This window comes from Oncorhynchus mykiss, chromosome 2, assembly GCF_013265735.2.
Source record: "Oncorhynchus mykiss isolate Arlee chromosome 2, USDA_OmykA_1.1, whole genome shotgun sequence".
NCBI lineage: Eukaryota > Metazoa > Chordata > Actinopteri > Salmoniformes > Salmonidae > Oncorhynchus > Oncorhynchus mykiss.
Window position 1 is genome coordinate 33,886,387 of NC_048566.1, and position 25,887 is coordinate 33,912,273.

General features: G+C 40.3%; 1 protein-coding gene across 3 annotated transcripts in view; it reads left to right on the forward strand.

Moving 5' to 3' along the window:
• The first annotated feature begins 1,452 nt into the window (after window positions 1–1,452).
• Window positions 1,453–25,887, forward strand: part of LOC110487926 (inactive phospholipase C-like protein 2) — a 57,562-nt gene continuing 33,127 nt past the window's right edge. For 2 of the 3 annotated variants that reach the window (XR_005036479.1, XM_021559846.2), the window contains exons 1-2: window positions 1,453–1,829; window positions 2,419–2,870. Coding sequence is in view for 2 of the 3 variants with exons in the window: in XM_021559846.2 (XP_021415521.2) it covers window positions 2,622–2,870 (249 nt within the window). In the remaining variant the exon portion in view is untranslated. The remainder of the gene's footprint in view (window positions 1,830–2,418; window positions 2,871–25,887) is intronic. The other variant, XM_021559854.2, reaches the window with a different exon arrangement.

The following is a 25,887-nucleotide window of genomic DNA, read 5'->3' on the forward strand; positions in this document are numbered from 1 at the left end:
TCTAGATCAGGTTTTCAACAAGGATCTCTCTGTACTTTGCTCTGTTCATCTTTCCCTCGATCCGGACTAGTCTCCAAGTCCCTCCCGCTGAAAAACATCCCACCAACATGATGCTGCCACCACCATGCTTCACCGTAGGGATGGTGCCAGGTTTCCTCCAGACATGACGCTTGGCATTCTGGCCAAAGAGTTCAATCTTGGTTTCATCAGACCAGAGAATGTTGTTTCTCATGGTCTGAGAGTCCTTTAGGGGCCTTTTGGCAAACTCATAGCGGGCTGTCATGTGCCTTTTACTGAGCAGGGGCTTCTGTCTGGCCACTCTATCATAAAGGCCTGATTGCTGGAGTGCTGTAGAGATGGTTGTCCTTCTGGAAGGTTCTCTCATCTCCACAGAGGAACTCTTGAGCTCTGTCAGTGACCATCGGGTCCTTGATCACCTCCCGTACCTAGGCCCTTCTCCCCTGAGTGTTCAGTTTGGCTGGGCGGCCAGCTCTAGGAAGAGTCTTGTTGGTTCCAAACTTTTTCCATTTAAGAATGATGGAGGCCACTGTGTTCTTTGGGATCTTCAAAGCTGCAGACATTTTTTGGTACCCTTCCCCAGATATATGCCTCGACACAACCCTGTCTCGTAGCTCTACGGCCATTTCCTTTGTCCTCGTGGTTTGGTTTTTGCTCTGAAAAGCACGGTCAATTGTGGACCTTACATAGACAGTCGTGTGCCTTTCCAAATAATGTCCAATCAATTGAATTTACCACAGGTGGACTCCAATCAAGTTGTAGAAACATCTCAAGGATGATCAATGGAAACAGGATGCACCTGAGCTCAATTTCATTTCAATTTCTCAAAGTAAAGGGTCTGAATACTTGTGTAAATGAGGTATTTCTGTTTGTTATTTGTAATAAATGGACACAAATTTCTACAAACATGTTTTAATTTGGTCATTATGGGGTGCTGTGTGTAGATTGAGGGAAACAAATATTAGAATAAGGCTGTAACGTAACAAAATATGGAAAAGGGGACGTGGTTTGAATACTTTGGATGGTATATGCTGGATGTTGGCCAAATAGACTCTTTGAAGCCACTGGTCGGCCATATTGGCACTCCACAGAAGAAGGAGTCCCACAAAGGAATGAATGAATTTCTACAGTATTTCATTAAATGTATCAAGGACAGAATTACATGCATATGTATTTTGTTGTTGTCGTGAGGACAGTAACATGAGTACTTTCAAAAATTATACTTTAAATATATATATATATATATATATATATATATATATATATATATATATATATATATATATATATAACGTATGTTTAACTCACAGAATATAATTGTAAAGTATGCATTAAGGTGTTTGTAATAGAATAAATGTAAAAATGTATTTTTTCTACTGTGGTGGGTGCGTGACAAGATGTAGGCGTGTTGGCTTCAAAACTGTGCCCGGTGCTGTCTTCTAGTGTAATTATAAAGCACTGATTTTGAGCGATGAAAGCAGTTTTCATGTATTTCAATAAGACATATATTTTTCTATGAGCAAGGTTTGATTGACAGAAGGTTCGTTGTCGTTGCTGCCTGTTACAAGTAGTTCGTTCACCTTTTGACTTTTGCTTAACGGGTAGCTCGCTAGATACATATTTAGATAGGAAATGTATTGACAGTTGGGTATAGTCGGTGACTACTTGCTAACTAACATTAGCTGCATTGCAAGCTAACTAATGCAGCAACTGGTGGTGATGCATGGACTGAACAGTAGTCTCGTCGTTGCAGCTGGGTAGCACAACAGAATAGAACTTCGTTCTCTTTTGACAAGACTTTATCAAGCAAGGCAAGTGTGATAACATGAAATTATGTTGGCATGTGTGGCTGTAGAACAGATACGAGAGGGTTAGTTAAAACACATTTGTCTGTAACAGTGTTAGTTTGCCAGGTTAGTTAATGTTAGCTAACTATTGGCAAGTTAATTAAATGTGGGCTAATTTGTCAGTTAACGTAACATGACTGAGTAAGGACGTATAACTAAGTTTGCTAGCTATAACTAAATTAGCTCTAGTCCAGATATACAACGAACGCAAATATGGCTAACTTGTTGACTAACGTTAAACTAATTTACGAATGTTGCATAGCTAGGCAGCTAACTATCGAATGACTTACCAGACAATTTCAAATGAGACGATGTAGCTAGCTAATGCATCCATTATGAAATAATTTTGCAATGTTATACCGACAGCTTTGCAAATTGAAAATGCTATTGAATGCAATTTAACTGTTTGTACGTAATTAACGTTCGTCAGCTAACGTTACCATTCAAAGTCACATTATTAGACATCGTCTGCATACAATTTCAGATCATGTCGAGCATTGAACAGTTTAATCTATTGGTATTCAATGTCTATTGTTGATGTTTTGTTTTACAGAGCACAATCCATGGAACACGCGACATTAAATACCAGTCAAATATGGACCAAGAAAATGATACGGAACGTTTTTGTGCAGTTGTTATAACGAGGTAGCTAGCTAGCAAGCCAGGACATTGGAGAAATACAACAGCGTTGCAAGTGAAACACCTACATAGCAGCTTGACAGCTAAGCTTGGTCTGTCTGTGTGCGTGGAGTGCCTATGGCGGAGTTTGGAGAGAACGACGGCTCATCTCCATCGAATACTGGGGATTCGGTGGCTTTGCCCAGTGATAATACAGACAGGAGGACGCAGTGCGAAGTATCGGTCTTCAATGGGGACTGTGGGATACCGGCAGACATGGTTGGATCAGAAACGTTACATGACAGCCCAGGGCTTGAAACCGCCAACAACTCCTCTGTCAGATTGGATTCCAAATCCGGAATACCACGCAGGAGCAGCATTATAAAGGTAAATCATATTTTTATGCAGATTTACACGGATTTGAGAACACAAAGAGGTCCATGATTGGCTATATTGTTAGCTTCGTGGATGCATCCTTAGATTTGATCTTCCACTAAGTGTACATGTTATGCACATTGGTTCAGCAACCTCGACCACTTGCAATCCAAAAACCACTGTTCACACACACATTGACAATGCAAACAGTCAGGTGAAAGTAGAGGTCTTGTCTGAATTTCATTGCAAGTGTCAATTCACCATTCAGAGAAAAAAGTGATCCGTTTGCAGCATCTTTCAAACAGCAATTTTGAGTGCTTGACGTTTACCATATGTTGCCATTCAACATTTGGGAAAGTCTGGACCAATTCCTGTGGTTAAGAACAGTTTCCAAATTAAATTGATGCCATTGTTGCTTCTCAACACATTGGTTTGGTAAGCAGTTCATCACATGAGACAAGGCTTTTCCTCATTAAGACCTTTCAGCTTTGAATTTCGTTGTCTTCATTTAGATAGTGTTGTCAGTTGGCCTCAATATTAGCCAACAACAGATGGCCTCATGAAGGAAATTATGCATTCACCTATTTCCTCATATTGACTGTTTTGCAAGGTTGTTTTGTTTTCCCTGAAAGTGAAGGCTACAAATCCCTAAATAGGCCTACAAATTGCATTCAAGTGTAGCCTAGGTCTTGCAGACTGAGGCTATCACATTGCTAAACTCACAGCTTTTTTGTATTTCTCTTATTGCCGCTCACTAGGAAGGTTTCCATTGCTTTTGTTGAATAAACCTGGGTCAATGTCGCAAAAAAAACATTGCGACGTGTAATGGAAACGGCAGCTATTGAAGAAATGTTCTGAAGATCAACATTTTTTATCCATTCAACGGGTGGATTTGTCTAGTCAAACTTTCTTCATTGCAAGAAATGATGATGGAAACAGTTTTTCAGAATAAATGAATCATTTAAGGTACTCTGGGCACGTGATGTCACACGTTACTATAAAGCTTCACTACACATTTTAATTCTAAATGTCTACTGCTTGCAAAAAAAAATGTTTTTCAACTATACAAATGTTTATTTGGAGAACAAGGATTGTCTTGACTTTCAAGAATGCTTGAATTGTTTTGCCTTGCTTTTCTGGTTGGCTGGATGCAAGTTTTACAATCCAATTATTTCAGCTCTACAGGAGTGCAAGTTTCACAAGAGCACAGACCATGGCGATACGTTGGCACATGAGAATTATTAGAAAATGGCAAAGATGAGTAAATTCTTGCATTCTATCCATGCTGGCCGTTGCGGGCTACCTGAGACATGAAACATACTGTAGGTGGGAAGGCATACAGACTGTCACATTTATTAATGCGCAAATTCCCTAAATGGATAATGGAAACAGTTCAACCACTTAATTTTTTATTTGGCACTCAAGGTTTTTGCGAACAATGTAATTTTTTGGGGAGGGGGTTGATGTCATTACGGTCTGCTGTATTTGTCACAAGACAGTTCAGTAGAAACAAAGGTAGTTGTTGCAATTTCTATGCAAACTTTCTAAATGTCAACAACAAAATCACTGCACAAGTTAATGGAAACGGCTAATGTAGGCCTAGGTCTATCCCATATTGCTTTGTATCTTTAGATTTTTAAGCTGGTTATGGCTTACACTCTAGCCCAGGGATGTGCAACTCCAGTCCTTTGTGGCCTGATTGCTTTCACATTTTTGCCCCAGCTAACACCCCTGACTCCAAAAATCAACTAATGATCTTTAGTTTAGAATGCAATTAGTTTAATCAGATGTGTTTGCTAGGGTTTGAGGGAAAAGTGTAACAACCACTGAGCCCCTGAGGACTGGAGTTGCCCATCCACGCTCCTAGCCTTCTTAGTGATAAACTTATCAGATCTGCAAGTCAACTGTGTAGCCTTATGAATGGATAGTCCACACTGTGACTAAAGTTGCATCACTATCTTTAGATCAGGTCATTTCTGGACCAACTGTAGATGAGGCTCGTACTTGTTATTGTCCAAAATCTCAATCAACTGTTATTCATTGTGAGCCTTTTCATTGTGTTATTGTTGATTTGCCAGCAATGAACACAGTTCTTTCCAGTTAAGCTCTTTTCCAAGCCAGGTTTTGTGGGCAGCACTTTCTTGGCACATTGAAAGCGTTGAACTTTCATGCTCTCTCTGCCTGGAGATTGATGTAGGTAATATTGACATTTCTGCCATGTAAAGTTCCAAGTAATCTCTTACCACACAAGGACCTGTCTCACTTCCCAGCTGTGAAGAACTATTTATTTTATCTGATGTCCACTCCTGTGACAAGGTTCAATATCCTCTGTTAATAGGTCAATTATATCTATTGAAATGTATTGGAGAGCAGAGAAATCTGTATTTACCCCCCCAAAATGTATTGCACATACCTTCACTCACCAAGCTCTTGGTTGGTCCAGGAAGCCCACATTTAGGAAACCTTTTTTTGTCAACAAACCTCTTATTGCTATTGAACAAAGCATAATGCACTTGTCGTGCACGAACTGACTGGTCCGAAGGTAGTCTACTGCCAAAGGATCCAGTCAGCAAATGATCAAATTTTTAAATGTATTTTATTTCACCAGGTAGGCCAGTTGAGAACAAGTTCTCATTTACAACTGCGACTGGCCAAGATAAAGCAAAGCAGTGCGACAAAACAACACAGTTACACATGGGATAAACAAACGTACAGTCAACAATAGAAACATCTGAATACAGTGTGTGCAAATGAAGTAAGGAGGTAAGGCAATAAACAGGCCAATAGTGGCGAAGTAATTACAATTTAGCAATTTACACTGGAGTGATATGTGCAGATGAGGATGTGCAAGCAGAAATACTAGTGTGCAAAAGAGCAGAAACACAAATATGGGGATGAGGTAGGTAGTTGGTTGGATGGGCTATTTACAGATGGGCTGTGTACAGCTGCAGCGATCGGTAAGCTGCTCTGACAGCTGTTGCTTAAAGTTAGTGAGTTAGTGAGGGAGATATGTCTCCAACTTCAGTGTTTTTGTGTGTTTTCTTTGCAATTCGTTCCAGTCATTGGCAGCAGAGAACTGGAAGGAAAGGCGGCCAAAGCAAGTGTTGGCTTTTGGGGATGACCAGTGAAATATACCTGCTGGAGCACGTGCTATGGTTGGGTGTTGCTATGGTGACCAGTGAACGAAGGCAGAGCTCTACCTAGCAAAGACTTATAGATGACCTAGAGCCAGTGGGTTTGGCGACGAATGTCTATCGAGGACCAGCCATCAAGAGCATACAGTTCGCAGTGGTGGGTAGTATATGGGGCTTTGGTGACAAAATGGATGGCACTGTGATTGACTGCATCCAATTTGTTGAGTAGTGTTGGAGGCTATTTTGTAAATGACATCGCTGAAGTCGGTAGGATAGTCAGTTTTGAGGGTATGTTTGGCAGCATTAGTGAAGGAGGTTCTTTTGCGAAATAGGAAGCCGATTTCAAGATTTAACTTTGGATTGGAGATGCTTAATGTGAGTCTGGGAGGAGAGTTTACAGTCTAGCCAGACACCTAGAATGTGTGGACAACTATAAATATCTAAGTCAGAACCGTCCAGAGTAGTGATGCTAGTCGTGCGGGCTTGTCCGGGCAGCGATCGGTTGAAGAGCATGCATTTCGTTTTACTAGTATTGACGAGCAGTTGGAGGCCACGGAAGTAGTGTTGTATGACGTTGAAGCTCGTTTGGAGGTTTGTTAAACCTCTTAGGGATCCCTTACACAACCGTAAGGCTCTCCAGAGGGTAGTGAGGTCTGCACAACGCATCACCGGGGGGCAAACTACCTGCCCTCCAGGACACCTACACCACCCGATGTCACAGGAAGGCCATAAAGATCATCAAGGACAACAACCACCCGAGCCACTGCCTGTTCACCCCGCTATCATCCAGAAGGCGAGGTCAGTACAGGTGCATCAAAGCTGGGACTGAAAAAGAGCTTCTATCTCAAGGCCATCAGACTGTTAAACAGCCACCACTAACATTGAGTGGCTGCTGCCAACACACTGACTCAACTCCAGCCACTTTAATAATGGGAATTGATGGGAAATGATGTAAAATATATCACTAGCCACTTTAAACAATACTACCTAATATAATGTTACATACCCTACATTATTCATCTCATATGCATACGTATATACTGTACTCTATATCATCTACTGCATCTTTATGTAATACATGTATCACTAGCCACTTTAACTATGCCACTTTGTTTACATACTCATCTCATATGTATATACTGCACTCAATACCATCTACTGTATCTTGCCTATGCCGCTCTGTACCATCACTCATTCATATATCTTTATGTACATATTCTTTATCCCCTTACACTTGTGTCTATAAGGTAGTAGTTTTGGAATTGTTAGCTAGATTACTTGTTGGTTATTACTGCATTGTCGGAACTAGAAGCACAAGCATTTCGCTACACTCGCATTAACATCTGCTAACCATGTGTATGTGACAAATAAAATGTGATTTGATTTATATCCCATTCCCGCTCGAATCCCGTTAACAGGATTGGTTTGACAACATCCAGTGAAATTGCAGTGCGCCAAATTCAAAAACACTCATAATAAGAATTCATAAAACATACAAGTGTTCTACATCAAAATAAAGCTTAACTTCTTGTTAATCCAGCCGCTGTGTCAGATTTCAAAAAGGCTTTACGGCGAAAGCAGACCATGAGATTATCTGAGGACAGCACCTCGCATACAAACACATGAAAATCACATTTCAACCAGGCAGGTGTGCGACAAAAGTCAGAAATAGCGATATAATTAATGCCTTACCTTTTGAACATCATCTTCTGTTGGCACTCCAAAATTTCCCAGAAACATCACAAATGGTCCTTTTGTTCGATAATGTCCTTCTTTATGTCCCAAAAATGTCAATTTATTTGGCGCGTTTGATTCAGAAATATACCGGTTTCAACTTGCTCAACATGCCTACAAAGTATCTAATAAATTACCTGTAAACTTGGTCCAAACATTTTAAACAACATTCCTAATCCAACCTAAGGTATCCTAAAACGTAAATAATCGCTAAAATTTAAGACTGGGTATACTGTATTCAATACTGGATAAAAACAACGTGAAGCGCATTCCAGGTCATGCGCAACAAAAAACTTGAGTCCATCTGAGTGACACATGGAAAGAACAGGACTACTTCTTAATTTCTCAAAAGAAAAACATCAACCAAATTCTAAAGACCGTTGACATCTAGTGGAAGCCATAGGAACGGCAACCAGATTCCTATTAAAAAGGGTTTCCCATAGAAAGCTAATGGAAAACACATTGACCTCAAACATTTTTTCCCCTGGATGGATTGTGCTCTGGGTTTCGCCTGCCAAATCAGTTCTGTTATACTCACAGGCATTATTCAAACAGTTTTAGAAACTTCAGAGTGTTTTCCAAATCTAGTAATAATATGCATATCCTAGCTTCTGGAACTGAGTAGCAGGCAGTTTACTTTGGGAACGCTTTTCATCCGGACGTGAAAATACTGCCCCCTAGCCCAAAGAGGGTTTAACACCGTGTCCAAAAAAGGGCCAGATGTATACAGAATGGTGTCGTCAGCGTAGAGGTGAATCAAAGAATCACCCGCAGCAAGAGCGACATCATTGATATATGCAGAGAAAAGAGTCGGCCCGAGAATTTAACCCTGTGGCACCCTCATAAAGACTGCCAGAGGTCCGGACAACAGGCCTTCCGATTGATTTGACACACTGAAATCTATCTGAGAAGCAGTTAGTGAACCAGGCGAGGCAGTCATTAGAGAAACCAAGACTGTTGAGTCTCCCGACAAGAATACTGTGATTGACAGAGTCGAAAGCCTTGGCCAGGTCGATGAAGACGGCTGCACATGTGGCTTACCACCAATGTCCCAATTGCAATAAGGGACTGTAAGACTACACAATAACAGCCTTCTCTGCCAGTCTTGACAAGTTGGTATAATACAACACTGGTCCATATGCAAACCAGAATTGGGCAAATTTCCAGGCTAATCATGCTGGCCCTGTCAGACCAGAGTTAAAATGGACAACCCCCATTAGTAGCAGTGGGTTCTGCTTCAGGTCTTGGACCTGTTCATAACTGTGCAGCCATATTACATGCTCACATCTCTCCATTCCACTTCCACCTTACACTGTAGCCTTGCAAATATGTCAGTGACTAGAAAGTGATGCCACCATGCTTTTTTGAAATGACACTGAACACAAATATAAAAATGCAACATGCAATAATTTCAAAGATTTTACTGAGTTACAGTTAAGGAAATAATATATATATATAAGGAAATCAGTCAATTTACATTCATTAGGCCCTAATCTATGTATTTTACATGACTGGGAATACAGATATGCATTTGTTGGTCACCGATACAGTACCTTTTAAAAAAATAATAAAATGAAAAGATAGTGGTGTGGATCAGAAAAACAGTCCGTATCTGGTGTGACCACCATTTGCCTCATGCAGCATGACGCATATCCTTCGCATATAGTTGATCTGGCTAGTGATTGTGGCCTGTGGATTGTGGCCACTTTCTCTTTGTCTTCACTCATAAAATGACTGCTGATTTTCAACTGTATTATGGAGCGCAAATCCCCATTTGCACAAGTTGAATGTTTTCTGTCATTTGTTTACCTTTGAAATCAACATTTGTTTTTACATTTAGATTATTTACTCAACACATTTTCACTGAGAGAACAGCTTTCTGTGGAACGGGTAAGATATTTGTTTACATGTTTTGATTGGTCAGATAAGTGCAGATAAATACGTCAAACCCATGGTTTCCATATGTTTGATGCTATTCCATTTGCTTCGTTCCAGCCATTATGCCTCCTGTGATGTGGGGAGAAAGCGGGGTGGGCAATGTAGCGGTCTTGTCATGAAGCACTGAACATCATGATGTGAATTGGAATGTGTTTAGGATATTACATGCATTATTACAGAATGATGCACTAAAAATTTGTATTTTTAGAACATGGAACAAGGAAAAACATTATTAACCGGTTCTTAAGATTTGAAAATAATGGTTCTGACCCGAACACTAGATATCACTTTTGTTTCTGTTCCTCAAAATGGTTTTGTTCTTTTTAAAAAAAAAAAATATTTTAAAAGGTTCCAATCCCTGAGTAATATAATAACCTATTTCTCTACTAAAGCAGGATAGTTTTTCTGCAGTGATGAGAGGATGTGGTCAGCAGTGGTGGAAGAAGTACCCAATTGTCTTACTTGAGTAAAAGTATAGATATCTCTAAAGAAAACTACTCAAGTAAAAGGGAAGGTCACTTTGGCCTAACAGTTAATTTTTATCTGTTCAGTTTTGACCAACAACTGAAAATTACTGATTTTGAACAAGTTGAATGGTTAAATTATTTTCTCACAGATAGTTCACTTAACAAGGTCCCTCCATTGATAGATAGCTATCAATTCTCTTCTATATCTTGTTGCCAAACCACAGCTCAGAGCATGTCCCTGATTAGTGATCAACCAAGCAAAATGTAGGCCTAGGATTTTTCCAACTGTCCACTGCAAATAAGTCTTCTGATCTGGTCCAGGCAGAACAAAAGTAGCAAAACATTGTCTTCCAATTCAGATGCTCCATATTTCAAGGGGAGCCTTATACTGCTGCTTAGGAATCCCTTGCAGAAATTTTATTTTTCTCCCTTTTCTCAAGATCAGGGTTATTTGTCGATATTGAGTAGTTTACATGACACAATCCTACACCAGTTTATGATGCCTGATATTTCTTGCACCCTAGTGCTAACCAAACCCAGTCTCAATGTGAAATGCCATTGGTCTCATAGACTAGATGTAACATGGTAAATGTAAATCGTGGACACTGAAATTGGATTGATATGTTACATTTGCTATGGTTATATAAGATGGAAGAGTACATGAGACAAAAACTAAAGGAGGGTTTGTATGGTCGGGGTGGGTGTATAACGTGAATGTCTAGCAACCCAAAGGTTGTGTGTTCGAATCCCATTTATAATTTTAGCAAAATGTGACATTTTGCAACTACTTACTACTTTTTAGCTACTTTGCAACTACTAAGCATGTTAGCTAATCTTTCTTCTAACCTTAACCCATTTAGCTAACCCTAACCTAACTCCTAACCTTGACCCCTAACATCTAGCAACCCAAAGGTTGTGTGCGAATCTCATCAAGGACAATTTTAGTTAATTAACAACATTGCAACTACTTAGCATGTCAGCTAACCCTTTCCATAACCTTAACCCTAACCTAACTCCTAGCCCTAACCTTGACCCGTAACTCTAGACCCTAGCCACCTAACTAACGTTAGCCACAACAATTTGGAATTCGTAACATATCCTACGTTTGCAAATATGTAAAATATTGTACGAATTGCAATTTGTAACATATAATACGAAATGGATGATGGACATCCACAAAATAATAAATGCCATACGAAACATTACATATCATACTAAATGCAGTGTCTCAGAATTGTATGCACAGAATAATATGAAATGCTCTGAGGCCAGGTTGGAAATGTCTGGTGTGTGGCTGCTATTACGGATAGGCATTAGAAATAATTTCACTACTCAAATATCATGATTTCCCCCCCCCCCTTACATTTTTTTTACCTGAGCCTTGCACGAGGGAGAAATGCGGAGGGTTCCGCTATGATGGAGCAGCAGGCAGAGGGGCCGGTTGTGTGAGATGGAGAGAGACAGACTAGAAAGTGCATGTCTTGAGTCTAGGGCTGGGCGGTATACCGGTATTGATTCATGGACCAGTTTGGGATTTTACTTTACCTTCTGTAATGGTATTTGAATGTTTGGTTCGTTAAATGTGATATAGTTTGCAAAGCTACTTTAGTCATCTTTCTCAGCTCTCTCTCCATGTCGCTATCCACACAGACCTAGCCCCGTCCCCTGCCTCTCAAGGTGCAAATTTGTTGTTCCTCGACCACGAGACACTTGCATTCAGTCTGCATGGTCAATGCAGAGCATGCAACAATGTTGATGACAATGATTCTGTTTTTGCTTTGCTTTTTAATATAAATCCACTTGCGTTCTGTAATTACACAATTCGTTTGTGATTCTTACATCTGCAAACAGCAAGTTTGGCCTAAATATTGTTAGTCGCTAATTGTTAGCCACTAATGCTAATTGCTAGCTAGCTAATAAATATACTGAGTCAGAGCAGACGTAATTAGATATACAGCCTGATAATACCAGTGATGGTGTAGACCTAAATCAGCATGTTGTTTGTGCAACAGTATCTTCTAAATCAAAGAGGAATATGCAAAGCAAGACCGTGTTAGCTACATGAAGTAGCTAAGCGAACATTGAATGTAGCCAAAGATTATAGGGTCCCCTAGGGTAGGAACCAAAGTGTTGAGAAGTGTTTCCTGTCACAATAACTCCTCCCTAATCATATTTCCATGATTCCAACAGTTCTCCCAAGTGTTTTGCTCTAAGTCAAAATCGCAATTGCAACATTTGGTTAAAAATAAGGCCTAGATTGTTTGCCCATATCGTGCAGCCCTACATGGCAGTGTGGACATGATCTCAAAAGAGTGCAGGAAATGCAGAAATGGATAAATGCGTAAAATAATTTTTGGTTGAAGTTTGAACGGTATGAAACAGAATGGAGAAATACCCATTGCAATCACTTAGAATCTATGTGTTGCTGCTATATGGTCACACACTACTCATAAAGCAAATGTATAACTTGTATTATTCAAAAACATAAAATATGTCCACTCTAAAAAAATATAAAAAATAAATAAATACAGTGTTGTGATATTTTGGGCCATATCACTCAGTCTTACTTGACTGCATCAAATCGATGTAGAGAAGATAGCTAGCTGAGCAAAGTTAGCCAGCTAGTAAATGAGGCTACAATATGCTGCGCTCCTTGTCCTTGTAAACAAATAACATCATAATTCAGATTAAACAGCCTACCTTGTTCGTTGTAACCCACTCATTCTCATTTGGCTAACGTTTATTTCCATAATTTCTTTCCATTTTGGATTGATTAGAGATCTCTCACTACCCTTGCTACATGTGGACTGTAGAGCATTTTTGATTGGCTGACCAAAATCAACAAGCTACATGTGTGAAATGTGTGTAGGTTACCGGCATAGATGGCTACCAGTATGCATGTCTTTTATTTGTATTTTTATGGGGCACACGTCATACACACACACACACACACACACACACACACACACACACACACACACATACATATATATATATATATACACATACATACATACACATTTTAATAAAATAAAATAGGAGTTTCAAATGTCATCCTTGTATGTAACAGTGTCGTGGATAATTTACTTAAGACAAGGCATTTTCATTCCTAATTAAATTAGACCTAAAAAAAAAAAATTAGGCTTATTCAAATACTAACATCCGTTTCAGATATTCAAATATTTGAATAACTGTGCCCATCCCTAGCTACTCTCCAAATTAAATCAATTCGCAACAGACTGGCTCATGATTAAAATGTGCAAAGTTATTAGGGCTGTCCTTGACAAAACAAAATGTTGGTTGATCGAGAGTCGTCTGTTCTACATGTAAAACATGTATTTTTCCATATATAGACACACCCTATGTTTGAATACAGCCAACTATATGTAGGCTACTGAGCTTGTCTGATGCTTTAAGCACTGCGATTTAAAAACTATGAAAACTATTCAAATTTAAACTTCTGTTGCCATTGCCGATATGTAAAAATAGCGTACATAAAGCCAACAAATAAAAACATTGCAGTCCGCAGGTAGAAAATATCCTATGAATCACATTGGCTATGCATGGCCTGTCTGTAAGGAACTTGAAACATTGTCAACTATTAGCTTGGTCCGGCCCAAAGCTCCTGCTAGCAAACTTGTAACATTGTATAAAATATTCTGGGCCCTCAGTTTCCTGTGCCAGTGAGCTCCGGAGAGACAGACACAGCTGTAGGCTGTTTGCGGGATAAGAAGTAATCAGGTAGGTCTATTTTATGACGTTTACACCGGATCAGAGCATGACATTTTTATCAAGAAAGATTTTTCAAATAGGCTACATTGAGGAACTATTGGCATTCTCAATGGATGTGAAAAGTCTTTGTTTACTTGCTGTTTGAGGCGAAGAAAAAAATGACTTTGAGAAATAGTATCAGATCCCAAAGGGGCACATTTATAGGCCTACATTTGCATGCAGGCCCAATAGTCTATAGGCCTACTTCTATGTGTAATTAGGTGCGTGTCCTTAGTCAAGATTGACCGGAGCAGTACAGTACAAACAAGACATGGAATAAATTGACAACTCGTAAATGGAATGAAATAAACCAGGGAAGCCTAGGTTGTGCACTCTGCAAACAATGTGTCCACTCCTACAATGACAATGGTAAGACTGTAGTAATAATATATTGAATGCATAAACAGAAATGACCTTAACCAAAAAACATTGTAGATTTTTAGAAATAATGGGAATGAATTGGTAAATGTACTACTGGTGATACTGGTGTGCCGTCCCTGCGGCCTCTGCAATGGATTAGTCCACTCAGACAGGCGTGAATCAGACGGGTGCCTCGTGTGCCATACACATTTTTTATTTGCCACTGCTCGACTAAAAAAAATCTTGGTCGACCAACAGCCTATCGACCAAACAATCGACCAGTCGACTTAATGGAGTCAGCCCTAAGAGCTATGAAGGGAACATGGAGCAAATGGATTGCGGGAGCAATGCCTCGCCTCATTGATCCTGTAATTATTTATCATTGGGTAGGCTATATTATGGTTTCAGTAATCGGCCATCGAATGCATGTAGGCATACATAATTGTCACACATGCACTGTGCATCACTGTTCGTTATATTTTTTGTAATTAATATTTCACCTTATATAAATGGCTGCAAGAATGTTAGAAATTAAGCACTGCGACAATATTCTGCCTCGGTTGAAAGGAGAGAGCCTAGGCCTCTTAGCCTAGTATGCTGCGCAACATTTGCTGTCAGTGAAAAGCCGGAAAATATGTGTAGGACATAGAAAGTTCGAACGCCAACCCATTTTCATGCTAAGCTACTTGGTCAGAGGAGCAGTAGTACGTTTTTAGGGAAGACCGCAGTAGTAGTGCGTGGGTAAAATCACTGGGGAAGCCAGAAAAAAAGCTATATTACAACCTATGTGTTGCGGTAATTGCGTTGTTTGCTCTTTAACCTGTTACTTCATAGGCCTTGCAACTGTGACAAATATGCCTAAAGGCAGAGACAATAAGAAGACAGTAGCAGAATAAATTCAACCACACCTTTGTTTCATCAAAACAAGGACAGCAACATCTGTCCAGTGAAGTCCACAAATCATATTGCATATAACTGACAGTTACATGCCCTACAGCATGGTCAAGCAAAGTAATGTTTCTGACATTTTCGGGCCACTAAACAACTATTGATTTAGAACCATGGAGAGTTGGCGCAAGTCGCAAAGAAAACAGGAGCTGCCTCCACTATTCCCGCACCATTTCAACTTCATCATCATCAAATCACCTACAGTATGCTTAGTCTAATACAGTGACTACCAAAAAAGATTTAGTCCAATCAACGTAAGCTAATATGATGTGGCTGTCCATGGTTCTGATTTCTGTGTGCATGTGCGTTCGTGCAAATAGAGCGAACATGTTGACTCACCCTATTTGAAGAGAAAGGCCAATGCCATCCTCCTCATTCATGTTGATGAAACAGTCAATCACTCTGTCATACAGTACACTATTTTATTTTTTTGTGGTCCTAGGCTACCTGGATAAAATGCTTGCTCGCTAGCCTAACTTCCTTTCATGGGCAATGTTAGCTAGTTAACATTAGCCTTCTACATCTAGCTACTTATTGAACTTCCATCCTCAGGCCAGGGGCACAATGTATGAATTAATGGTTGGATTAGAATCGGCGTTATAAGCATTGGCCAGTTTGGAGAATTAAGTAAAACCACAAGTCCAAATCCCTATCTCCATGGCTAATTTAGGAAAGGGACAATTTTAGCTAGCTTGCCACTGGGGGACAACACAATGAGATACAACAATTCAAGTTGTTTCTGTCAATGACGTTTGCTCTCAATGCGATTTGATAGGAGTGACACCAAACCCAAACTGGCTTCCATTGACACGTATTTATTTATTTGTTTATTTGTATTTTTTGGGGGTGCGCCAGGACCATTCACAGTTGAGCTGACGCTGATTAGCTATTATTTTATCCTATTTTTATAAAGAAAGGCCAAATACTTGCTGGCTTCCCTGGCATTCAAAGCTACGGGCTGCGTCATACTCTTTTGGACAAAACCGCATCAGATGGCCTACACATGGAGACAGAGGTGCGCTGTTTCGCTTGCTTGGATGCTTTCTCAGATGAGATGCATTCAGCCTCTTGTGATTTGAAGGAAAATTATGAAAAACAAAGACACATTTTTGCTATGTTTTCTCTCTTGGTAATGTTTTGGGGAAGTCTGGCTACCCTTCACATCCATGAATACACACCACTGGAAGACTGTCCATCCCCCATGTACCAGTATCATTTATTAATTAATCCACTCAGGTGTCACTCATTTACAGGGCTGGGGACTTGACGGAGAACTACTGGCTATAACCTGTTATTTTAGGGGGACCACAGATGACTTGGCAGTACTCAAGTGGCTTTACCAGGGTAATGTTCATAGTAGACCACCATTAATTGAAGGGAAGTGCATAAGAGCACCATAACACAGGTATACACATTTCTGACACCTTCAATTATTAACAGATCTTAGCACCTGTTCACTTTAAACCCAAGTCCGTTTTTGAATTGTATAGTGGTAGGGAATAGGCAACTAGATTCAGCTGCGGTCTGATTTTTGTTAGAGCGGATGTTCGGGGGTCCGGAACATAATTATTTCTACACTGCAAAATTGACCACAAGTAGTAAGGCCAAAAATATATTGTATTTGAAAACAGTTTTGTACCTGATTTTATATTGACACGATCACGTCTTTTTATTTGTGGGAATACTTGATATAAATGTTAACTGAATTCCTGGTGATTTAAGTATATATTTTTTTTACAAAAATCTTTGGAGGGGGGAATCACTCACAGGCTGGTTTTGGCCCACGGGACGCCTGTTACTGACCCCTGCCATACATCTTCAAGAGTTGGCCCAGGATATGACAACTGTTCGATAGCGTACATTTTGCTCAGTCTGCAGTCACTGACTGCAATGAAGGCTAGTCGATCTCAAACACGGCCGGCATCTTTTGATCTGTGATTGAACGCTAGAAAGACAGTCACTGTCACGACGCATTGGCATTGTACTGTAGAACTTTAGTACAATTTATTGATCTCACAAGATTTCTCTTCTCACATCCTAATTTGTTCATGATTGGCATATGGATTCCTTTGACCTGACCACATTCCTTCTGCCCCAGCACCGTTCTCTTCTCCTGTTTGACCTTTGGGCTCTTCCAGCTATGCAGCTGATAAATTAGCAAAACCGTAATCACAATAAAGTTTATGCAGGCTTTGGGCATCTTGATACCCATGGCAAAAACTAAGCAATAGGGCCTAATTTTATTCACAGTGCAGTACTGTGGTGTTAAGAAGCCTTCCAGTAGGATGTTAGGCTAGTCTCATTAATGATGCCTCATTAGATGCTGAACGATATTGAAGCTGCTCACTCTCCTTCATGGATATATATTGCGTGACACGACACCTATGATTTATTGCTGCTTGCTTCTTTAAAGTGATATTTTGGTAAGAGTCAGATGAATTGTGGATACTATTTTTATGTCTGTCCAGTATGAAGGAAGTTGGAGGCAGTTTCGTGAGCCACTGCTAACTAGCGTTAGCGCAATGATGAAGTCTATGGATATCTGCTAGCATGGGTTTGGACCTATGCAATACGATGACTGCACATGTTGCCTTACTTCCTGGATCCAGTCCCATACTGTATTGAATGGGCTTTAAGATTATATAATCAAATTAATGAAAACATGGTCACTTGAGATGTGTATATGAATTTATATTTGTGGATTAATTTACTTCTACCCAATGCATTTTATAAATATTTTTGATTTCATCTAATTTTTATTTATTTATTTTTTGCTTGAAGACCATTGGAAAAAACAGAAGGGGTCACACTTTCCCATCATAAAGCAATGTTATAACTGATATTGCACATAGGTCTACCTTTCATTTACAGTATTGGCTATTGTTTCTAAAATCACATTATCGTCTAATACAAATCTGGTTCAGGTCAGATTAAAGCAGGGGTTCCCAATTAGGGCAGGGCTCGACATTAACGCTTGTCCTCTTGCCCAGGACAACTTGAATTTGAGCGGAGGTGGTCAGCATTTTAAAACTATTAATCATAAATGTTTAACTTCTTGGATATAGGGGGCGCTAATTTAATTTTTGGATGAAAAACGTTCCCGTTTTAAACAAGATATTTTGTCACGAAAAGATGCTCGACTATGCATATAATTGACAGCTTTGGATAGAAAACACTGACGTTTCCAAAACTTCAAAGATATTGTCTGTGAGTGCCACAGAACTGATGTTACAGAAAAAATCCAGATAAAAATCCAATCAGGAAGTGCCGCATTTTTTGAAACCGCCTCATGGCAATGACTCCTTATATGGCTGTGAAGGAGCTAGGTGTCGGCTTACGTTTTCCACGTTTTCCCCAAGGTGTCTGCAGCATTGTGACGTATTTGTAGGCATATCATTGGAAGATTGACCATAAGAGACTACATCTACCAGGTTGGTGTCCTCCGTCGCAATTATTGCGTAATCTCCAGCTGCAGTATTTTTCCGTTTTCTTCCGTTTTCTTCTGATGAGAAGGCAACTGCCACCACTGATAGATTATTGAATAGATACAGTGCCTTGCAAAAGTATTCGGCCCCCTTGAACTTTGCGACCTTTTGCCACATTTCAGGCTTCAAACATAAAGATATAAAACTGTATTTTTTTGTGAAGAATCAACAACAAGTGGGACACAATCATGAAGTGGAACGACATTTATTGGATATTTCAAACTTTTTGAACAAATCAAAAACTGAAAAATTTCTCTGATTTGGGGCGGGGGACATTTTTTCTAATGTGGAAAAATAAACCTGGATTAAAGGGCTCTTGCTAGACTAGCTGTGAAAGTGCTTAGCTTCCTCACACACTAGTGGTGTATGCATTGATTGCATCACTCAAATCACACTCTGTGTGAGGAGTGCATCAGGGATTGACTGGAGCTAAATCAATCAATTTGGATTTGGGTAGCTTCAGGGGCTCTATCGACATCCTGCAGCTGCAGCAGTTCTCTTCTGTCTCTGTTTTGTAATGCCTGTCTGATTGGTAACCCAGCTTGGCCCTTTGTCATTCTGCTTTCCTAAAGCTCAGTATTTACATTTTGTTTTTTTGCCCTAGCACTACACGGTTGACTCAAATAATCATCAAGCTTTGATTATTTGAATCAACAGTGTAGTGCTAGGGCAAAAAACTAAACGTGCACCCCTTGGGGTCCCGAGGACAGAGTTTGGGAAACACTGGTGTAGTAGGAATGGCCCAATTCACTGGGGTTGGTAATTACTTAGTCTTAGAACACTCTCCAGTCCACATGTGAATTTATGTATCTCTATAGTCAATGTTTTTGAAGTAGCTGTGAACTAATTGAAATGGGCAATCTGAATACTGCAGTAGAAAAGAACCAGGCCCAAATAATTACCACAACAGGTATGCTTTATCATGTGTGTGAGGCACCCAGTGAGAAAGCCACCAGGGTTTTGGAGCTGCTCGTGTGTTTTTGTTCACTATTTGGATTGCAATTTCTTTCACCCAGGATGAGCTACTGAATATTAGGGACAAGTTACCAGGTGGTTTTTGTCCTGAGATTCTGTCCTCATCCGATGATATACTGCTAGAAACCCCAGTCCATGAGTCGGATTTCTAAATGAGGCTATGCGACTGTGCTTTGGAGAAAGAGGGGGAGATGTGCCAGGGAGAAGGCGAGGTCTCCTGTTCCCTGCTCCTAGGTCATTTCCTCTCCAATGTGCATTCACCTCAAAATTGACATGCTACAACTTCTGATTAGAACAAAAAATGATTTCTGTCACTTCTGCTTTCTGCTTCACTGAATCCTTGCTAAATGACTACACACCTGAAGCTGCTGTGGATATATCAGGCTTCCAGCTATACTGGGCTGATGGTGTACAAGAGATGTATGCTTTTACGTCAAACAATTTTGGTGCAATGATGTCACTTTACTGGCGAAATCTTGATCCGTTGACTTGGAATGTATTTTCATCACCTGCCATCTGTTTTATTCACCACGTCCCTCACGCCCTGGTTTTGGGGTTCCGGGATCCCCTCCAGATAATTTTTGTATAAGGACTTTTTAACAGGACATTCTATTCCAAAATGAAATGAAAACTAAAATGATGCTGACACATTTAAAATATAATTTCCTCCTCTAGAAATTATTCCAATTACGTATTTGGTTTTTCTTACAATTATTTTAACATATTGGACCATACATATAGCCTATGCATGGTCCATATTATCAGGTATGCTACTAGAAATAAGCATTACCACATGTAGTTGGGGCTGATGCGGTGACTTTATTACCACCACGAGTCATGAAGGCAGTCAAATTCTACGTGACTGTTTAGTCATGGTAATTAGGCTTCTCCAAGCTCTGATGCTGCTGATTGTCATTAGTAGCCTACCAAACTTGCTAACTGCCTGGTACTCAGCACTCTCCTAATAACTCTGACATCAATGCAAATGTAATCGAAAATCTAATCAAACACTTCATAAGAGCCCATGAGCCTATGTTGTGCAACGTTTCTATAGGCTATACAATTGCGTGAGAACAGAGTGATTGCCTCTACTAAAAAGAGGATCCAATCAGCTTTCTATAGGCTAGGCCTACTATTTTCTCCACTTTCCTAATATTAAGCACATTGCTTACCTTTACAACAGGAGTATAGCCTACCTGGCTGGCATGAAAATGTTCCATGGGAAAAGCGTTCTCTATTTGCTATTTAATAGATTACATGTATTTTTTCCTCTGCCCCTGTTTCGAGACAGGTGCATGATTTTAATGGTCCATTCTAAATCAAAACAAATTTCACACAAATTATTAAGTATATGTAAAGACAAGATTAAATTAAGAATAGGCTAATATTGTCACCCATCAGACTATCATTTGTGAATTATATATTATCACTGAATGATGCCCAGCATAAGGCAAGAAACGATGCCTTTTTTTTTGCGTCTTTGTCGAATCATAGCCGCACACCTCGTAGTATAGGCCTATATGTTTTGAGAAGGTTTGTATTGCAACTAAAGTGGGCAAATTACTTTTTAAAATTAAGCACATCTATAAATAACTAGGCTGGGGTTGCCGATCTGTATTTATGCTAGCTTTTTTAACTATTTAGTATCCTATTGATTAATTTTATGTCCCCCCCAAAAAACTTATATAAACACAGTGAATATAATGTAGGCTTACATGTTATGTTAACTTGGGGTCTCATGGCACATGGGGTAACATGCCCCCTGCCTGTACTTCTCAAAGAAACCACTTCATGTCACCATTCCCCCCCAACACGTTCCCTAGTTGCCACTACTCTTGCTCAACCAAAAATTATGTCTCATCACAATTTAAGTCCCTACCCAAAAATGATTTTGAGGTAGGATGGTGTTTTAGCCCAAGTTACCCCACAATTGCACATGTTACATTTAGCCCCACTCCTCCCCTATGCACTCATAGTGAATTGCACAAGGCCATGACACTGCTAAAATCTACTGGTTTAAAATGGTGCAGTTTGCGCATATTTAGTACTTAAGAAACAAAGGCAAATAAAACTGCTGTTTTCCCTGCTATTGCAAGAATTGTTGTGCATTGACTGCTTTTCAGAATGCAGGTTTCCCTCCCTATGGCACTCATAACTTGAATACGCCATAAGAGGAATATTTCTCTTGCATAGAATACACAACAACAAGCCGACTAGGTAAATAGATAGATAGATATATATAAACTATTCTACAATGGGATTGTCCGGTTTTTCTATTCATTACTTGTTTTCTTTGTAGAGGAAAAGCAAATGTGGACTGTTCTAGCGTCTTCATATTTAAAAAAAATGTTTCATATTATTTTAGCGTGGCAGTAATGATTTTGCCGCCAAAATAACTGCAGAGAAACACTGTTGCTCCACCTCATCCCCTTACACAGACAGAAACTGAAACCCCCAAAACCTGTCAAACATACAGTGGGGAGTTACAATTGGGGAGTTAAAGGGCTGCCTGGACTCCACAGATTGGGCCATTTTCAAGGAAGACCATATCAACATGACAACACGGACAGGGTAGCATCTTTCATCAGTGTCTGTGGAAAACTGATTTCCAACCAGTACTTTTGTCACATTCAACAATGCCAAACGCTGGGTCAATCCAGAGCTAAAAGGCCTAAACTCAGCCAAGGAAGAGGCACATAGGAGTGGCAACATGGACCTTTTTTAGAGTGCCCTACCGCCTCACCCATTGTCAACAGCGTCACAAACGTCAGGAAAGCTGCAGGCCCAGGCTGGATTTCCCCAGCCACAGTAAAGCACTGTGCTGACCAGCTCTCCCTTCTATTTACGGACACCTTCAATACATCACTTGAACTATGCATTGTTCCTGCCTGTCTTGATTCCTGCATTGTTCCCATTCCAAAGAAATATAAATATCCTGCCTGAATTACTACAGACCTGTTGCACTCACATCAGTCATCATGAAGTCCCTCAAGTGCCTTGTTCTATCCCACCTCAAAACCATCACTGACACCATCCTTGAACCCCTGTAGTTCACCTACAGAGCCAACAGGTCTGTGGATTACGCTGTCAACATTGGCCTCCACTCCATCCTTCAGCACCTCGACAACCAAAGGACATGCGTAAGGATACTGTTTGTGGACATCATCATCCCAGATCTGCTGCAGGACAAAAAAACCTCACTCAACGGAACCTATCCAATGGCGTGGTTTTAGAGGCCCTCTTTGGCTGCAGAGACAATGTTGCTGTTTTTAAAGCTGATTTCCTACGATTCTAATCAGTTTGCCAATGGCAAAGGCCCCATGCCATACATTTTTTTGAATTTTATATTCTCTCTGACAGTTTTAGTTTTTATTTTTATTTTGGTGATTGTTAGTTCTCAAATTATCTTTATTTAAAAAAAATTTAAAATGCTCCATTATATTTCCAACATACTTTATATCTGATATTAGTTGTTAAATTTTACACTAAAAACATACCACAGTAGCGGCCAAGATTTAGCAGCAGTCATGCGCCGCTGCTGAATGCATATAGGGGAAACACTGCTTATTAATCAGCCACCTGCTCCACACTGATCGTCCCACTCAGTCTATGCACCCTGTACATTCATACTAGACTGCACATTGCTTTCTGCACTGGCTTTGGGCTATGCTTCAGACTGACTCCCACATACAGTGCCTTCTGAAAGTATTCGAACCCCTTGACTTTTTCAACAATTGGTTAGCCTTATTCAAAATGGATTATATAGTTTTTCCTCATGAATCTACTACACACAATACCCCATAATGACAAAGCAAAACAGGTTTTTAGAAAAGGTTGCTAATTGAAATATCACATTTACATAAATACTCAGTACCTCGTTGAAACACCTTTGGCAGTGATTACAGCCTCAAGTCTTCTTGGGTATGATGCTACAAGCTTGGCACAGGTGTTATATACAGGTATTCCAAGCTTTTAGCGTCATACCCAAGAAGACTTGAGGCTAATTGCTGCCAAAGGTGCTTTGACAAAGTACTGAATAAAGGTTTTGAAAACTTATGTAAATGTGATATTTCAGATTTCTTTTTTTTGCTTTGTCATTATGGTGTATTGTGTAGATTTCTGAGAAAAAAAACCAAAGTGGAAAGTCAAGGGGTCTGAGTACTTTTCGAATGCCCTGTATATGAACTCAGCAAAAAAATAAATGTCCCTTTTTCAGGACCATGTCTTTCAAAGATAATTCGTAATATCCAAATAACTTCACAGATATTCATTGTAAAGGGTTTAAACACCGTTTCCCGTGCTTTGTTCAATGAACCATAAATAATGAACATGCACCTGTGGAACGGTCATTAAGACACTTACAGACAGTAGGCAATTAAGGTCACATTTATGAAAACTTAGGACACTAAAGAGGCCTTTCTACTGACTCTGAAAAACACCAAAAGAAAGATTCCCAGGGTCATCTGTGTGAACATGCCTTAGGCATGCTGCAAGGAGGCATGAGGACTGCAGGTGTGGCCAGGGCAATAAATTGCTATGTCTGTACTGTGAGATGCCGAAGACAGTGCTACGGGAAGACGGGATGGACAGCTGATTGTCCTCGCAGTGGCAGACCACATGTAACAACAGCTGTACAGGATGGATACATCTGAACATCACACCTGCGGGACAGGTACAGGATAGCAACAACAACTGCCCGAGTTACACCAGGAACACACAATCCCTCAATTAGTGCTCTGACTGTCCGCAATAAGCGGAGAGAGGCAGGTCCTCACCAGACATCACCTACAACAACGTTGCCTATGGGCACAAACCCACTGTCGCTGGACCAGACAGGACTATCAAAAAGTGCTCTTCACTGACGAGTCGTGGTTTTGTCTCACCAGGTGTGACGGTCAGATTCGCCTTTATCGTCATCGACATGAGCGTTACACCGAGGCCTGTACTCTGGAGCGGGATTGATTTGGAGGTGAAGGGTCCGTCATGGTCTGGGGCGGTGTGTCATAGCATCATCGGACTGAGCTTGTTGTCATTGCAGGCAATCTCAACGCTGTGCATTACACGGAAGTCATCCTCCTCCCTCATGTGGTACCCCCTCATCCTGACATGACCCTCCGGCATGACAATGCCACCAGCCATACTGCTCGTTCTGTACGTGATTTCTTGCAAGACAGGAATGTCAGTGTTCTGCCATGGCCAGCGAAGAGCCCGGATCTCAATCCCATTGAACACGTCTGGAACCGGTTGGCTCGGAGGGTGAGGGCTAGGGCCATTCCCCCCAGAAATGTCCGGGAACTTGCAGGTGCCTTGGTGGAAGACTGGGGTAACATCTCACAGCAAGAACTGGGAAATCTGGTGCAGTCCATGAGGAGGAGAAACACTGCAGTACTTAATGCAGCTGGTGGCCACACCAGATACTGACTGCTACTTTTGATTTTGAACCCCCCCTTTGTTCAGGGACACATTATTCCATTTATGTTAGTCACATGTCTGTGGAACTTGTTTAGTTTATGTCTGTTGTGGAAATATTTGTATGAACATAAGATTCAACATGTTAAGTTTTCTGAAAATAAACGAAGTTGACAGTGAGAGGATGTTTCTTTTTTTTGTTGAGTTTATTAACTATTTTGCAGTCCTATGGCTTCGGAGTAGAAGCTGTTTTGGGTCATGTTGGTTCCAGACTTGGTGCATTGGTACCGCTTGCCATGCGGTAGCACAGAGAACAGTTTTTATTACTTGGGTGGATGGAGTCAGCTTCAGAGCTGGTGTAGTAGGATTTGATTTTGGTTCTGTATTGACGCTTTGCCTGTTTGATTGTTCGTTGGGGGGCTTAGCACAATTTCTTATAAGCGTCCGGATTAGAGTCCCACTCCTTGAAAGCGGCAACTCTGGCCTTTACCTCGGATGTTACCTGTAATCATGACTTCTGGTTGGGATGTGTACGGTCAATGTGCTCCTAGAAAAATTAAGGATTCTAGCTTTATTACCTCAAATGTTTTTGTCTATCTGTAACTGCACAGCACAATTTCAGAGTCAAATTCCCGTACAATCAAATGTACATGGTGAATGAAGCTGATTCTGATTCATTTCACCCTCAATTAACTTTCCTTAACACTAAAAGCATGCACTTTGCATGAACATTTGCAAATGGGGTCTAGTTTCTTACAGGGAGAGCTGCAGAATGAGTTTTAACTAAGCCCTCAATTTTGAGCGAGAC